The sequence below is a fragment of the Dendrobates tinctorius genome, unplaced genomic scaffold (genome assembly GCF_039654945.1).
Source record: "Dendrobates tinctorius isolate UK_male_01 unplaced genomic scaffold, ASM3965494v1 ptg000120l, whole genome shotgun sequence".
NCBI classification, from domain to species: Eukaryota; Metazoa; Chordata; class Amphibia; order Anura; family Dendrobatidae; genus Dendrobates; species Dendrobates tinctorius.
The window spans coordinates 26619820-26637237 of NW_027361788.1; the positions used below are offsets into that span (position 1 = coordinate 26619820).

The window sequence follows — 17418 nt, forward strand, 5'->3', positions numbered from 1 at the left end:
GGTTTTGACTGCTGCTTGGCCTTGACTATCCGCTCTGTCTCATCCTTGGTACATTACGGCTATCTCTGTGTATGACCCGGTTTTGCCTGACTCTGAGTAATTCTGTATAGTGTCTTTCCATCTCACTAAGCAGGACGCTAATCCCCGCCCCTTGCAGTCACATGACCGTAGGTCCCGTGTCTGCGTGCTAAACTTCAGTATCCACAGGTCCTGTGCATCGGTACTTTCTGGCTGTACCTGACCCCGGTACCCCTACAGTGCGGGTGAGTCCCTGCTCAGCGGAGGCTGCACACCGGCGCTGACAGGATCCTGACACTCAGGACACGCGCACTGGCTCAGTGAGCAAGTACAGTGCGGTGTTCCTGACATTATAACTGACCATTAAGTTTTTGGGTTTTTTTTTTTTTTTTCTCTGCTGAGAAATATGGATCCCATACAATCTCTTGCTGAGCAAATGAAAAATCTGAGTCAGATGTTTCATGGTTTATCTCTGGAGCAGCAAGCTCTGGCTCGTTCTCAGCAGCAGGTTTCTGAGACCGTGCGGGGGGCTTTGGCTGCTGGGTCTCTGGGGGCTGGGGCGAGTGATGTTGTTTTGGTGTCCCCAGAACCACCTGTTAAACTGCCTGATTTTTTTTCTGGGAACAAAAAGGAGTTCAGGGTCTTCATGGAGGGGTGCAAACTTTTCTTTAGTTTGAGGCCATGTTCCTCTGGGGACGAAAGTCAGAAGGTAGGAGTCATTATGTCTCTGTTAAGAGGGTCCCCACAAGCTTGGGCTTTCTCCCTTCCTCCCACTGCCCCTGAGAGAGTGTCTGTGAATGCATTCTTTGAGGCCCTCGGGCACATAAATGATGAGCCGGACCGAGTGCGATTGGCAGAGGAAATGGTGATGAGTGTCTGTCAGGGGAAACACTCGGCTGAGTGGTTTTGCACAGAATTCCACCGCTGGGCCGCAGAGGTCTCTTGGGACGACGACGCACTCCGAGGACTCTTTCGCAGAGGCTTGTCCGAGCGGTTACAGGATGCCTTGGCATTACATCCCCCACCTAACTCTCTCGAGGATGCCATGACCCAGGCCGTCCGGATGGACCGCAGGCTGCGGGCCAGGGGGGTGATGCAGGCGGAGACTCCATTGTTCCCTAGTGGAAAAGAGACTTTCTGTAACCATGGACGTAGGGGCTCTCTCCCTGAAGGAAAAGGAGAGACAACGCCGGAAGAAAAGCAGTTATGCTTCTACTGTGGTTAAACGGGACATTGGAAAAGGGAGTGTCCTGATTGTCCATCCTCAACCCGGTCGACGGGAAACGACTTGGTCTGGTTAGTCAGCGGGGAGACTACTCAGACCCTCAGGTACCCTTTTCCTCATTTTCTAAGGTGTTGCTTCATGTGGAACTGTTAGTGGACGATTGTTGTTTTCCCTCTACAGCTTTCGTGGACTGCGGATCATCCATCAATCTCATTGACTCCCAATTGGTCACACGCTGTAAGATAGGGACAGTTAGACTTAAAGTTCCGATCAAAGTGGTGGCCATTGACTCCTCCCCCCTCACTAAAGAGGGAATTCTCTTTATGTCTGACTTGTTTTCACTCAAAGTGGGCGCTACCCATGTGGAAAAATTAAGTTGTTTGGTTCTGGACAATCTACCAGCAGGATTGGTGTTGGGCATGCCCTGGTTACAATGCCATAACCCAGTCATTAACTGGAAAACCGGGGAGATTGTCCGGTGGGGGTTTAATGATTCGATGTTATGTGATAAGTCTGCACTATTGGTTGAACCTGTTAAATCTGTATCTGTTTCATCTGTTGAGCTGGAAGGTATTCCGGAGTACCTGAAAGAATTCGAAGATGTGTTCTCTGAAAGCGAGGCCGAGACGTTGCTGCCACATAGACCCTTTGACTGCGCTATCGAGTTAGTCCCGGGGGCTAAATTGCCTAAAGCCCGTCTGTTTAATTTATCTGGCCCTGAGCGCTTGGCCATGAAAGATTACATTGCTGAGAGTCTTCGCAAAGGACACATACGCCCCTCAGTCTCACCTGTGGCGGCAGGGGTTTTTTTTGTTAAGAAAAAAGATGGTGGTTTACGTCCCTGCCTCGATTTTCGTGAGCTGAACAAGATTACTGTATGAAATACGTACCCAGTTCCGTTGATTCCCGATTTGTGTAACCAACTTTCAGGGGCAAAATGGTTTTCCAAACTGGATCTTCGGGGGGCATATAATTTGATAAGGGTCCGGGAGGGGGATGAATGGAAAACCGCGTTCCTCACGACCAAGGGACTGTTTGAAAATTTAGTCATGCCGTTTGGTCTTACCAATGCCCCAGCCATATTTCAGAATTTCATCAACGTGGTATTCTCGGATCTCATTGGTCGTTTTGTTGCCATTTACTTAGACGATATTCTGATATACTCACACGACAGTCAATCTCATCTGAATCATGTACGAACCGCTCTCCAAAGACTGAGGGAAAATCATCTGTATGCCAAATTGGAGAAATGTGTGGTTTTTGTTCAACAATTGTCTTTTTTGGGATTAATTGCGTCCTGTGAGGGTTTTCGCATGGACCCCAAGAAGGTGCAGGCCATTGCGGATTGGGTGCAACCCCGAGACCTTAAGGGTCTTCAGCGCTTCTTGGGGTTCGCCAATTATTACCGCAAATTTATTCAGGGTTTTCACAGGTGGTCAAACCACTCACAGATCTTACTTGTAAAGGTGCGGATGTGAGAAACTGGTCCTCGCTTGCAAAAGAGGCCTTTGCAACCCTGAAAAGAAGCTTTATGTCTGCTCCTGTGTTAGTACAGCCAGATCCGTCCAAACTATTCGTCAGGGAAGTGGACGCCTCTGAGGTGGGGGTGGGGGTGGTATTGTCCCGAGGGCTTGCCACTCTAACCAACCTCAGGCCATGTGCTTTCTTTTCCAAGAAGTTCTCTGCTGCGGAAAGAAATTACGACGTAGGCAATAGAGAGCTTCTTGCGGTCAAATTGGCGTTTGAAGAATGGAGGCACTTTTTGGAGGGGGCCAGTCACCCGGTTACGGTGATCACGGATCACAAAAATTTGTCATAGATTGAGTCTGCTAAAATACTAACGCCCAGACAGGCTCGTTGGTCACTTTTTTTTTCCCGTTTTCAGTTTACGATTATATTTCGTCCAGGGTCTAAGAATGTCAAGGTTGACGCCTTATCGCGCAGTTTTCAGCGGGTGTCGCCCCCTGAGCCACCGTCCTCCATTCTTCAACCTGGGGTTGTGATAGCAGAGGTCTCATCTGAATAGGAACGGGAGATTCAGGGGGCCCAGTCGCGGGCCCCGGCGGCCAAGCCGGAGGGGAAGTTGTTTGTCCCAGTGCAACTTCGCCTGAAACTCTTGCAGGAGTTCCATGAATCCAAGCTGAGTGCTCACCCTGGTATTTCAGCCACACGTCTGGCGGTGGCTAGGATCTTTTGGTGGCCTACCCTTGGTTCGGACATAAAAAAATTCATTACTGGTTGTGGGGTCTGCGCTCGTTCTAAAAACTCTCATAGCCGGCCGGCAGGGGAGCTGATGCCCTTGGCAGTGCCCGAAAGACCATGGACTCACTTATCCATGGATTTTGTTACCAATCTCCCTCCATCTAAGGGTAATACAGTGGTATGGGTAGTGGTGGACAGGTTTTCTAAGCAGGCTCATTTTGTACCCCTGTCCGCACTACCGTCAGCTGAGACGTTGTCCAGGTTGTTTGTGCAGCATGTGACCCGGTTGCATGGGGTACCCCTGAATGTGGTGTCTGATCGTGGTGTGCAGTTTGTGGCTAAGTTTTGGCATGCTTTCTGCAAAAAATTAGGGATGTCTCTGTCCTTTTCGTCTGCATATCATCCTGAGAGCAATGGTCAGACGGAGCGCACTAACCAGTCCCTGGAACAGATCCTCAGGTGTCTAACCTCTGCTAGACAGAATGACTGGTGCGATGCACTGCCGTTGGCTGAATTTGCCTTCAATAGTCGGGTGAGTCAATCCACAGGTATGACTCCTTTTTTGATCAATTATGGGTTCAGTCCTCATTTTGGTGAGTTTTCTCGTCTGGACTCGGGGTGTCCCGGGGCTGAGGGCTATGTTCAGCGATTACAGAATACGTGGGCAGAAGTTCAGCGGAGTATATCTAGGTCTCAGGGCAGGTATAAGTTTTTTGCGGACAGGAAACGAACACCAGGGCCCACGTTTCAGGTTGGAGACAAGGTTTGGCTCTCCACTCGAAACATTAAGTTGAAGGTTCCTTCAGCCAAGTTGGGGCCCAAATTCATTGGCCCATACAAGATTGTGGAAAAAAATCAATCCAGTGGCGTATAGGCTGTGCCTTCCACCCTCTTTCAAGATCCCTAACGTCTTCCACAAATCTCTACTGAAACCTTTTGAAGCAGTCCGGGGAGACTCCGAGTCTGCTGCTTCTCCTGTTTTGGTCGAGGGGCAGGTGGAGTACGAGGTTGGTCATATCGTAGATTCCAGGTTGGTACGGTGGTCGGTACAGTACCTGGTTCATTGGAAGGAGTATGGAACGGAAGACAGGTCCTGGGTACCGGCCCGGTTGATGCATGCTGATCGCCTGGTGCGGGCTTTCCATGCTAAGTACCCGGGCAAGTCTGGGGGTCCAGAGGCCCCCCGTTGAGGGGGGGGTACGGTCATGATCTCAGTGCAGGTTTGACTCGCACACGTGGGGTTAGTGTCTGGAACCAGTGCTGATGACTGGCATTTCTGGGGTTAAAGGTTGTGATCCTGGTGCAGGCTTACCTGCACACCTGGGGCTGTGATTGTGGCCTCTCCCAGGTTCTATGAGAGGCTGCTTATAGCCTCAGGATGCTCCCATCCCTGTGGGTTATACTCTTGCCCTTGGCATAGTGTGGTGACCCCTGAGTGGGTTTGTGCTGTGTTCTGGTTGCTTGATAATCTGTGTATGACTCGGTCTGTTCTCTGGATATTGCTTTGGATTCTGCTTGGTACCTTCTATGTCTGTTTGGTTTTGACTGCTGCTTGGCCTTGACTATCCGCTCTGTCTCATCCTTGGTACGTTACAGCTATCTCTGTGTATGAACCCCGTTTTGCCTGACTCTGAGTAATTCTGTATAGTGTCTTTCCATCTCACTAAGCAGGACGCTAAGCCCCGCCCCCTTGCAGTCACATGACCGTAGGTCCCGTGTCTGCTTGCTAAACTTCAGTATCCACAGGTCCTGTGCATCGGTACTTTCCGGCTGTACCTGACCCCGGTACCCCTACAGTGCGGGTGAGTCCCTGCTCAGCGGAGGCTGCACGCCGGCGCTGACAGGATCCTGACACTCAGGACACGCGTACTGGCTCAGTGAGCAAGTACAGTGCGGTGTTCCTGACAGGAATGAGCCAAAGCATCTGGCATGGGGGAGCCCTCCATGAAAGCGTTAAAGAGATTGACCATGTGGAGGGAAGAGCTCCTCTGCAAAGGTTTTGTAGTACAAGTCTGTCAGCCCCTCAGGACCAGGAGACTTGCCCAAGGGGAGATCAGCTAATATGTCCAGAACCTCCTCCCGCATCACACTCACACACTGATTAAGGGAGAACAAGGCCTCCATGGGGAGAGTTGGGAGATTAAAGCCCCCGTCACACATAGCGATCCCGCTAGTGAGATCGCTGCTGAGTCACAAGTTTTGTGACGCAACAGCGATCTCACCAGCGAGATCGCTGTGTGTGACACTGACCAGCGACCGGCCCCCCTGCCGGTTATCGCTGATCGTCCTGGAATGGCCAGGACATTTTTTAGATCGCTGGTCTCCCGCTGGCCAGCACGCATCGCTGCGTGTGACTGGCGGGAGACCAGCGATCTGGCGCTGGTAACTAAGGTAAACAGAGGGTTTCTAAGCGGCGCGCAGCGCTTAGAAACCCGATGTGTACCTTAGTTACCAGCGCGCTGGTGCAGGGAGCTGGTAACCAAGGTACACATCGGGTTTCTAAGTGCCGCGCGCCGTTTAGAAACCCGATGTGTACCTTGGTTACCAGCTTCCTGCACCAGCGCGCTGGTAACTAAGGTACACAGTGGGTAACTAAGCGATGTGCGTCGCTTGTTACACCGGTGACGCTGGTGCTGATCGCTGGTGAAGCTGCCTGTTTGGCAGCTCACCAGCGATCATGTAGCGACACACCAGCGATCCTGACAAGTTCATATCGTTGTCGGGATTGCTGGTGCGTCGCTATGTGTGACGGGGCCCTTAGGCTTGAGAGAAATTGGCGCAGAAGTCCCATTCTATCAGATTTATTTGGATATATAGTATCTTGTAAGTTGTATAATTTAATATAGAAATTATAGAACAAATCCGTGATTACAACAGGGTCATAATGAATCGTACTGTCAGAACCCCTCAAGGCCTGAGGATGGGAATTTAGGGCCCTGTCTTTTAACATTCTGGCCAAAGGAGTGTGAGCTTTGTTGCCCTTTTCATAGTACTTTTGTTTAGAGTAGAGAAGGAGTTTTTAGATCCTACGTGATGTTATATCTTTCAATTTATTTCTAAGCGCCACATCTCTATTTAAGGTCCTTACTGAGGGCGAGGCTACCAACTTGCGCTCCTCATATACTAATTGGGAGGTCAATTTGTCATATTTTGCTCTAACGTTTCTTTTCAATCTAGAGCCTTCCTTAATGCAGTACCCCCTCATGACAGCCTTATGAGCTTCCCATAGCACTGCCGGGGAAGAAACCGAATCCTCATTCAGGCAGAAAAAGTCAGAGAGATGGGTCAGCAAGGTCCTCCAAATTGTCGGGTCCTTAATTAAAAACTCGTTCAAAAGCCAGTGACATTTTCTGGAGATCGGTCGAGAGGATTTAAGGTCCAAAATCACCGAGGCGTGATCGGACCAGGTGATATGACCCATCTCTGCCTTCGCCATCAAGCTGAGGATCTGAGTATTCGTAAAAAAGTAATCAATTCTGGAGTGGGTGTGGTGGTGGTGGTGGGGTAGTAGAAACAAAAGGTCTTGTCCCTGGGGTGGTCTATTCTCCATAAGTCAAACAGGGAATTAGTCATGATTAAGTTTATGAAATCTCTCGCTAAATTGATCAAGTTTTGTGAAAGGGATTTACCATTTAAAGAGAATCTGTCAAATTGCTCCGAGAAAGACAGGTTGAAGATCCTGACTGCTTATTTTAATAGCAAAGCCAGCCCCCTTACTGTTCTAGCCGATACATAATTGGAGCCCCAGAACGCATGAGCATGATTATAACATATCCAAAATTGACAGATTTTATTTAGGAGGGAAGTGGCAAAAGCTTTAGAAAGCCCTCCCACAAATGCAGACATGCCAACATACTGTATATACTGTAGTACATTGTTTTTATAGGAGATAAGTCACCATCAGGTATCCTGCGGCAGCAGCTTAACCCCTACACTGAGATGTCCTGGGTATTGGGGCTCGTCCAAAAGCTAATAAAGGTGTATACCCACCTTAAGCTATACAGAGCACTTATGAGTACACGTTGCATACAATATTTGGGTGAAGATGAACTTTAGTTTTTTAATACGGTCATGTCATATGCATTTTTCAATCATAAAGTCGTCCAATGACTGACAGGAGCTAATAACATGCAATTAGCAGGAATGCACATAAACACGCAAACAACAAGAAAGCCGACATACAGATTGGCAACATGCCTGGCCTTCATAAATGACCTCCATTGTATCCTTTCAGGATGGTCCATGCGGTAACGTGGGAAGGCAGATAGCCTACGACCCTCTTATAGGTTACTGGTCCATAGGACATTGAATATGTGACAACTACAAGTCACAGCATGAGCCAGAAACACATTCCAGGTCTTCTTGTTTAATAAAAAGACAAAATAAAAATATAATTAGATCCACGTCAAAACATGAGGTGACATACAAAACTCCGATCAGTAAATATGGCTCCGGGAGCTAGATCCATATCATCAAAGAGGAATCTATGCTGGCGATAGGGGTAGCCTTCCTTCTATGACACAGGTGCCTGTAGTCTAAGGGATATGTCCACATATGAACACCATTGTACTGTTTTTATATATAGATTATCCAGTGTCGTACCCACCGTAGCGGCAGACCACGCAACTCCAGAGGTGCCCAGAACGCCCCAGTCATACAGTAATTCTTGCCATCGCTACTGATAGACCCTAATCACAAGGGTGCCTTTCTAAAAAAAAATTGGCCAACAAATCTGATTGCCAGAAGTTGGATCTCCACCAATCTCCCCAAACAGCTGATTAAAGGAGTGCTGCATCCCCTCTGTTGTTTACCAGGAACAGTGCTGTACAATTAGTAGTGGCTGCATCTTGTATTGCACCACTCTGCAACTCAGTCCTATTCAAGTGTATGGGACTGCACTGCAGCACCAGGCGCAGCCACTACAAAGTGTACGGCATTGTTCCAGGTATACAATAATGGGAATGCTGGGCTCATTGGAGCACCTGGGCTTCTTCTGCCGGAAATTACCTCCCCCAACTAATCTGATATTGATGGCCAATTCAAAACATTAATATCTCTGTCCTGGGAGACCCCTGTATAAACTAGCCCCATATTCATTAGTGCCCACCAGTGGAGGCTTAATTCTATGACTTTACAGTGGCATGTAAAAGTTTGGGCGCCCCTGGTCAAAATCACCATTGGCTCCAACACAACTCCAAAGCATGATTGATCCACCCCCATGCCCGCAGGTGACGCACTTGGTTCTTGGACCCACTGTGCCACAGGGCCAGACCTGCCTAGGAAGGGACGCAGCCAAGCGGCTACCTGGTGTGCTGGAACTCCTGATGGTGGAGACAGACTAAGTTGCAGGTAGAAGCTAGGTACTACCCCTAGACAGGCGCTGGTACTGCAGCTGTCGATGCCTGGGGTCAAGTTCGCAGACACGGTGAGGCATGACTGAGGTCAATGACAAGCAGGTAACATAGACTGACGGACTGTATGGACAACTTAAATATTGAAGATTTCTATGAGTATGAACAAGAACCTACCAGGAAACAGTTCTGGAGCTGACCGTACTAGGACCAGGGACGACGCACTCAGGAATGGCCACAACAGGACCAGAAGACCGGGAATAGGTACTGCAGACGCGGTTACAGGATTAGGATACCACCAAAGTGGTCACAGGAACATGGACAAACTAATACTAGGCTTATGGGAACACAGGACATGGAAATAACTAACAGACCAAGGACGGGGACCTGACAACATACAGTTGCACACTGTTGTGAACACTTTTGACCTGACTTCTGAGTTTGGGCTCCCTCTGGTGGTTGCTGCAGGTAATGGAGCTAGTCGGGTTGACAAAAGTCAATCACCTGAAGAGAATGATTGGAGGTCAGGTGTTACAGACTAGGAAGATTTAAGTCAGCAAGCTTCCCTCAGTTGTTGCTGGTGATTTGGCTTTCTTCCTGTGCATTTGGAAGTCCGCTTGCCCCCTGTTTGGTCCTGCATCATTCAGATAAGTTATTTGTTTGCTAGAATCTTTTTGCATTTGATCCAGTTTTTGTCTTTCTCTGCTTTCTGCTTTGCTGTGTGGGTTCAGCATTGTTCCCTGCTGGGACCAGTGCTGGACCCTGTTCCATATGCCACAGCTTATGTCAGTCTGTTCAGTATTGCTAGTCACCTGTTATATCAGTATCTTTTCTTTTGCTTCCAGTTCACACCAGAAATCTGATCTAGTGGGGGAAAGGTCGTATGGTCTCAGTATTTTTGCATATTTAGACGTGTTGGATTTTTCTTAGGGTTTTTTGCGTGATTGCAGACAGTATCTTTCCTGTCCTGTTCTATCTAGACAGTTTGGGCCCCATCATTTGCTTACTCTGTTTTCTGCCTGTGTTTGTGCCTCATCTTGTCTCACCGGCAATATATGTTTGGGGGCTATCTATTCCTTTGGGGTTCTACTCCAGGACAGTTTAGCCTTCCCCTTTCTTGCTTTAGGTTTAGTTAACTCTTTGGCTGTGCCGAGGCGTCTACAGCATCGTAGGTACATCCCACGGCCAATTCTAGTTGTGTTGTTAGTTTTAGGGGTCTGCAATCTGCTTTGTTACCAACCTTTCTGGTTGCCTAGCTTATTCCCAGCCTATCCTCTTCGGTGACCTAAACATAACAGCACACAATGCAACATCACTAAGACTAAACTATAGGGGTTGCTCAGGCTCCTCCCAATTGGAGAGGGTGATTTTTATACAAGATGCCTCCTAGCTATTGGCTGGAAGATACCTTGCAGGTGATAGCTGGCAGCATTTTACCAAGTGTGCGTAATGCCCCTTTAAGAGCAGGGGAGTGTGGGTATTAGATGCGTTGCCGTAACACAGTTCGGCATGCACAGGGAAGGAGGAGGAGACAGCTAATGAGGACGCTGCTGTGTACGGGAAAATGAGTAAGCCGACGTCCGCATGGAGAGGAACCACGCGGAGGTGCCAGCAGGCATTACAGTGTCTCTTTATCACAACAGTGTCAATGTACCACAACTCCTGAGGCTGCTAAATCTTTCTGAAGGTCTTTTGCAATCAAGAGGGGGTTCTTATTTGCCTCTCCAGCAATCGCATGAGCAGCTCTCACTGAAAAACCTTGCTTGGTCTTCCCGACCTTATCTTGACCTCCATTATACCTAGTAGCTGCCATTTCTTAATTACCGTACATTTCGAACTGAGGAAAGGGCAACTTGAAAATGCTTTACTATCTTCTTATAGCCTTCTCTTACTTTGTGGGCCTCCACCATTTTCAGAGTGCTAGGCAGCTGCTTAAAAGAACCCATGGCTGCTGTTTTTTTTTTTTGGCACAAGGTTAGAGGAGGCTGAGTTTTCATAAAGCTGGGAAATTTGCATCACCTAGTCTTTCCTAACGATGATAGTGAACAAGCCATAACCCTAACAGGCTAATTAAGGTCTGAAACCTTGGTAAAAATTTCTAAACAAATCTCCAAGGGTGCCCAAACTATTGCATTGGCCCATTTTTCTTTTTATAATTTTTAAAATATAAATTGATTTTTTTGCCCAAAATACAGAGGAAATGTTTAATCTCTAACTTTAGGTCTTTTATAGATCATTTCATCGTTACCATGTTTAACGGTTCACAATAACAATAAATTTGACCAGTGGTGCCCAAACTTTTATATGCCACTGTATGAAAAAAAAGCAGTAATTTGAATCTTTTTGGCAGCTCCCAACCCTATAAAAAATATGTTATGAAATGGGTCAGCCATGCCCCCAATAAATTTACCTTGACTTATCATGAACGCTATATAAAAACAACAGGAGACAAGAAACTCTCAGCACATCGCCTGATGCGTAAAATAAGGATCAAATAGGCTAAAATTCACTGAGTAAGGCCCTATAGACATAAAAGTGTCATGTCATTTATCTCAGCATCCATGAGAATTTACATAGGGTGTCAGTGTGTAAGTCACCAAACTGATGCAAAACTAAAGGCTCATCCTCACATGCTTTGCATCTGGTGATAATACTGAACTACAAGTTCCAGCATGCCACACCAAGGACTGAAGAACAAAGAGACAGAGTTAAAACGCTGGTAAGAACTATCGGATACACTGCTCATCCCTAAACGATGGCGTATGCAATGTTTCTACAATGACTGACAGGCAGGAATCCCTCAGCTGGGCTGGCGACATACCACAAGGAAGGGTTAATCCTCGCCCTGTAGGTGCATAGGGATTATGGCAAGCAGGGGCAAGGGTGTGTCTGGCACACTTCACAAATTGGGATCCCCTCCGGTCTAGGTGTGCAATTCAAGGCTTCCGCATCACTGCAGGCGTCTGCTAATTACCCAGCTCGTGTCAGCTACTGTTCACCGGCTTCCATATTTATCTACCTGGCAGGTAACTATTAGGAGGCATGCAAAGGTTTGAGCTGTCGGCATTTACTTCCTATCTAGATGTAGCAGAGTCGAGTCTGTTACCTGTGATATCTGAAAGTGGAAACTACTATAGGACCCATGCTACCACCACGTGAACACTACTTTATAGTGTGTGGTCTACGTCAGGGTGCATCCCCTCCGGCTGTATATACAATTGCGAGTGGAAAATTTGCTGTGTATTGTCACAGAAGCGCCACTGTGGGCGAGCTTTCCTAAAATAAAATCTATAGTGTAAATTTATTGGATATGACATTTATGAGGTGGCGGATCACCGCGGAGTCCTCCGGTGAAGTGTGCGGAAATAGAAATGCTGTCGCATTTCTGTCACCAAATTCACAGTGCATTTTGCTGCTGCCGATTTTATGCCGAGGGGGTTTAGGGTGTGCAGCGGAAACATTAACCTTGAGGGCTCGTGTTTTTGGTCTGTGTGCGAGACGGACAACAAATGGATCAATTATCGCTATAGCACGAGGCGTTTTTGCACATGGACCAACGGGTAGAAAAAAAATCACGGCATGCGCTAATTCTAGTCCTGCACTCATCAACACCAATACTGACGAGCACGCAGAGCCAATCACATCGACATTTTGCGGATATGACTGACCCAGATTTTTTTTTTAACATAACCGTCTGATCCCGGTTTGTGTCAGCTCCTAAGAGCTGTAAGGAGATTGGGGGCTGGTTCAGTGAATTGACTACAGTAACCTCTATGTAGACCATGGGTACCTTGTGCGGGACCCTACACACTACAGCAGGACCTCACTGTGTTATTAGAGGCTGTGCCACAGGCTACCTAGAAACCTACCTCATTATGACGAAGCCAAATGACATATTGAGCTCTGCTGCATCTGTGCCCTGAAATTCACATGTAGCCAGTTACTGCATTTATATGCTATGGGGAAAGTGGATGATCGGCAGAGCACTTGCCTCACCGGACGCCCTCTCCCAGACGGCGCTCATCCCAGACGTCTTATTCTTGTCACTTTCAGATCCGACCACTGACATATACAGTAGGGATTAAAGTGTCATCCGGGGAAAGTGTTGAATGACTGATCCTTACTTGCTGTAGTTAGTTATGTCTGTCGGGCTAAGCCCGGAGCCCCCTGGAGCACAGCCTGCGGAGCAATTTAAGGTTTAAGTGTTCCTCCTTTCGGTGAAACCCATGTCATTTACTCTGGCTTCACTACTGAATATCCTGCATGAATTTATGGGCGAGATCATCCCGTGCTGAAAACGATTGCTTCTTTTCATACCAGATGTTGCCAAATTTATTGAATAAACCTAGCAGCAAAGGGCAGACGGAGTAGGAGTCCACGTCTTCCACAACCCTGCTACAAATATATACATCCTATTACTATGTTTCCTTTTAGTGTTTATCTGCAACCACTCTATACAAATATATACACATCCTACATATATGGGATTAGCACCAGCCCCAAATTCTGCTGAGGCGGCCAAACTGCCGAAAAGCTAATGGAGCAGCTGTCACCAAGATATACACAATGCTCCTCTATGAGGCGGGCAGGAAACCGCTCCGTGGGGCGCAAGAGAGTTTATCCCCCCCCGTCCCCTTAATGTACTATAATAAGGATCAAGAGTTTTTCACATGGAGTAATATTCACGGGATTAGAGAACCAAGAGGATATTGGACCCGATGTCTCGTCTGGGACGTGCATTGTTCACACAGGCAATGTTAATCTCATCCACAGGGAACTAATTGTTGGGTAATTAGGAGAACCCGAAGGTAAATGACTAAACGCCACGATATCCATGATATCCCCTGGGAAAGCCGGCTGTGAGGATCACGTTAACTTGTGCTTGGCTGGGTATAAAAGTTAATCCCTCTCCCCACAGAAGTGATTACGGAGTTCAAAGCTTCTTGGGACGGAGATCAGAAATGTTTACGTTGGAGTCGTTTTTTGGTGTCGCCGATTTCCAGCACAGATTAGGCTTGTATTGACGGTATAACCCTGCACATACATAGTATTCCCCCATAATGCTGCACATGGCGAGGTGGTCCCGTGCCCAGGACATCCCTTGTATCACTGGGGGCATACCCCCGTCCGTCTAGGGTGCCTTCCTGAGCTTGTTCATACAAAGATTATACTGGTACATGGCAAGGCATCAAGTCCCTGTTAGAGACCCCAATATTCAGGATTTTTGAGCAAAAGCACGATACATGGGATTTTATAAAAAAAATTCAATAGCAAAGTCATAACGTAACAATACGGTCGCTTTGAAGAAGAATACTGCACAGAGGCTGCAAGGAGGGCATTCACCTACACATACCGTACACACGTCGCCCTATAAAGAACACTACAAGCTAGGGTCCTACATATGTGGTCCTCTGGGTGCCATTTACTACACAGTAAGGGGTCCGCGGTGCACTTCTGCACTATACTGGGGTCCCAATGGCTGCATACAGTAAAGAATCCTATACATACTGCTTATACAGGAGTATACACGTGGTCCTGCGGGTGCTATCTGTAGGAGCACTACATAGTAGGTGGTCCTCTGCATACAGCCACACTATACAGGGATCCTAATGAGTGATACTGAGCGTTTCCTATACATATTGCATACAGCACATAAATAGTAACATAGTTATTAAGGTTGAAGGGAGACTTTAAGTCCATCTAGTTCAACCCATATCCTATCCTAACCTGCCCTAACATGTTGATCCAGAGAAAGGCAAAAAAAACCCATGTAGCAAACACTAAGCTCCACATTGGGGCAAAAAATTCCTTCCCGATGCACACGCTTTATACGGGACCCTATTAGTGTAAGACATCTGCAGTAGGGATTGTTTGCGTGTGGAATACACTAATACACTGCATGCACATCTACTAGTGGGTCCCATGCACTCACCTACACCATACATGGGTCACAATCAGTGCATAGAAGACAGGGGGCAGAAGTAGGAATCATATACAGATGACATGCACAGAGTAAAAGGAGCATTCAGTAGGGATCATATATACATCTACTATACAAGGGGCATTAGTAAGGATCTTATACAATGACATCCCTACACAAGGGGCATTAGTAGGGATCCTATACAATGGCATGCCTATACAAGGGGCATTAGTCGGGATCTTATACAATGACATCCCTATACAAGAGGCATTAGTAGGGATCTTATACAATGACATCCCTATACAAGGGGCATTAGTAGGGATCCTATACAATGACATGCCTATACAAGGGGCATTAGTAGGGATCTCATACAATGACATCCCTATACAAGGGGCATTCCTATACAAGGGACATTAGTAGGGATCCTATACAATGGCATGCCTATACAAGAGGCATTAGTAGGGATCCTATACAATGACATCCCTATACAAGAGGCATTAGTAGGGATCCTATACAATGACATGCCTATACAAGGGACATTAGTAGGGATCCTATACAATGACATCACTATACAAGGGGCATTAGTAGGGATCCTATACAATGACATGCCTATACAAGAGGCATTAGTAGGGATCCTATACAATGACATGCCTATACAAGGGACATTAGTAGGGATCCTATACAATGACATCACTATACAAGGGGCATTAGTAGGGATCCTATACAATGACATGCCTATACAAGGGACATTAGTAGGGATCCTATACAATGACATGCCTATACAAGGGGCATTAGTAGGGATCCTATACAATGACATGCCTATACAAGGGACATTAGTAGGGATCCTATACAATGGCATGCCTATACAAGGGACATTAGTAGGGATCCTATACAATGACATGCCTATACAAGGGACATTAGTAGGGATCCTATACAATGGCATGCCTATACAAGGGGCATTAGTAGGGACAAGGGACATTAGTAGGGATCTTATACAATGGCATGCCTATACAAGGGACATTAGTAGGGATCCTATACAATGACATGCCTATACAAGGGGCATCAGTAGGGATCATATACAATGGCATGCCTATACAAGGGACATTAGTAGGGATCCTATACAATGACATGCCTATACAAGGGACATTAGTAGGGATCCTATACAATGACATGCCTATACAAGGGACATTAGTAGGGATCCTATACAATGACATGCCTATACAAGGGGCATTAGTAGGGATCATATACAATGGCATGCCTATACAAGGGACATTAGTAGGGATCCTATACAATGGCATGCCTATACAAGGGACATTAGTAGGGATCCTATACAATGACATGCCTATACAAGGGGCATCAGTAGGGATCATATACAATGGCATGCCTATACAAGGGACATTAGTAGGGATCCTATACAATGACATGCCTATACAAGGGACATTAGTAGGGATCCTATACAATGGCATGCCTATACAAGGGGCATTAGTAGGGACAAGGGACATTAGTAGGGATCCTATACAATGGCATGCCTATACAAGGGACATTAGTAGGGATCCTATACAAGGGACATTAGTAGGGATCCTATACAATGGCATGCCTATACAAGGGGCATTAGTAGGGATCCTATACAATGGCATGCCTATACAAGGGGCATTAGTAGGGATCCTATACAAGGGACATTAGTAGGGATCCTATACAATGGCATGCCTATACAAGGGGCATTAGTAGGGATCCTATACAAGGGACATTAGTAGGGATCCTATACAATGGCATGCCTATACAAGGGACATTAGTAGGGATCCTATACAAGGGACATTAGTAGGGATCCTATACAATGGCATGCCTATACAAGGGGCATTAGTAGGGATCCTATACAAGGGACATTAGTAGGGATCCTATACAATGGCATGCCTATACAAGGGGCATTAGTAGGGACAAGGGGCATTAGTAGGGCTCTTGGCACAAGCCTTCCCCCTAGTGCCGGCCCCCGTGCGCCCCCTCCCTCCAGCCGCCCGCACTCACCCCCTGGACGCGGCTGCTCTGATTCTGGAGCCCGGGGCAGATACCGGCTCCATCACGATTACTTCATTCTTTCGGTCGGGGGCTTCAGGTCCATCGGAGAGAGGGCATCAGGTCCCGCAGTGGGCACCCTGCAATCCCACATACGACTGGTGCAAGTGCCACTCACCCCCCTGGGACTCGGCATGTACCTTCGGAGGGGGGCAGTGGGCAGGTCTGGGGTGAGCTGGGACCCATGGCAGGCTGACCCCTGGCAGATCTTGGTGCACCCACTCTTCTTACTTTAGGGGGGTCCCTGCCCTGCCTGCACACGGAGATTCCTCCCTGCTGGACCCGAGCGAGGCACAGGGAAAGGAAGGTTCAGAGCAATGCACAGGATCTAATACAGCCGGAGACCCCGCGCCAGCGCCCCTGCTGCCCTCTAGTGGCCACACGTCACTACTGCATCAGTATGGGAATTCTAGGTTCCAAAATTAAAGGGAACTTTCTCAAACTTTACTTTGAATGAAACTTCCATCTCCCATAGATCTGATCACAAGTGCCCATGCTGCCCTAAGTTGCAGCTTGAGTAAACAAGTCCCAAAAAAAGAATACAACTCCACATGTGCTACAACAAGACTCTAGATATCCCCAGGAAAAGCCAGAAAACTAGTGACCAAGCCTCAGACACCTGCTGTGCCCCC

The 17418-nt window shown here is 47.4% G+C and overlaps 1 protein-coding gene across 1 annotated transcript in view; it reads right to left on the reverse strand.

Annotated features, from left to right (window-relative positions):
- Positions 1-17115, reverse strand: part of COL27A1 (collagen type XXVII alpha 1 chain) — a 460501-nt gene extending 443386 nt beyond the window's left edge. Inside the window, exon 1 of the mRNA XM_073590987.1 lies at positions 16739-17115. Coding sequence (XP_073447088.1) covers positions 16739-16791 — 53 coding nt within the window. The 5' untranslated portion in view covers positions 16792-17115. The remainder of the gene's footprint in view (positions 1-16738) is intronic.
- Positions 17116-17418: the final 303 nt, after the last annotated feature.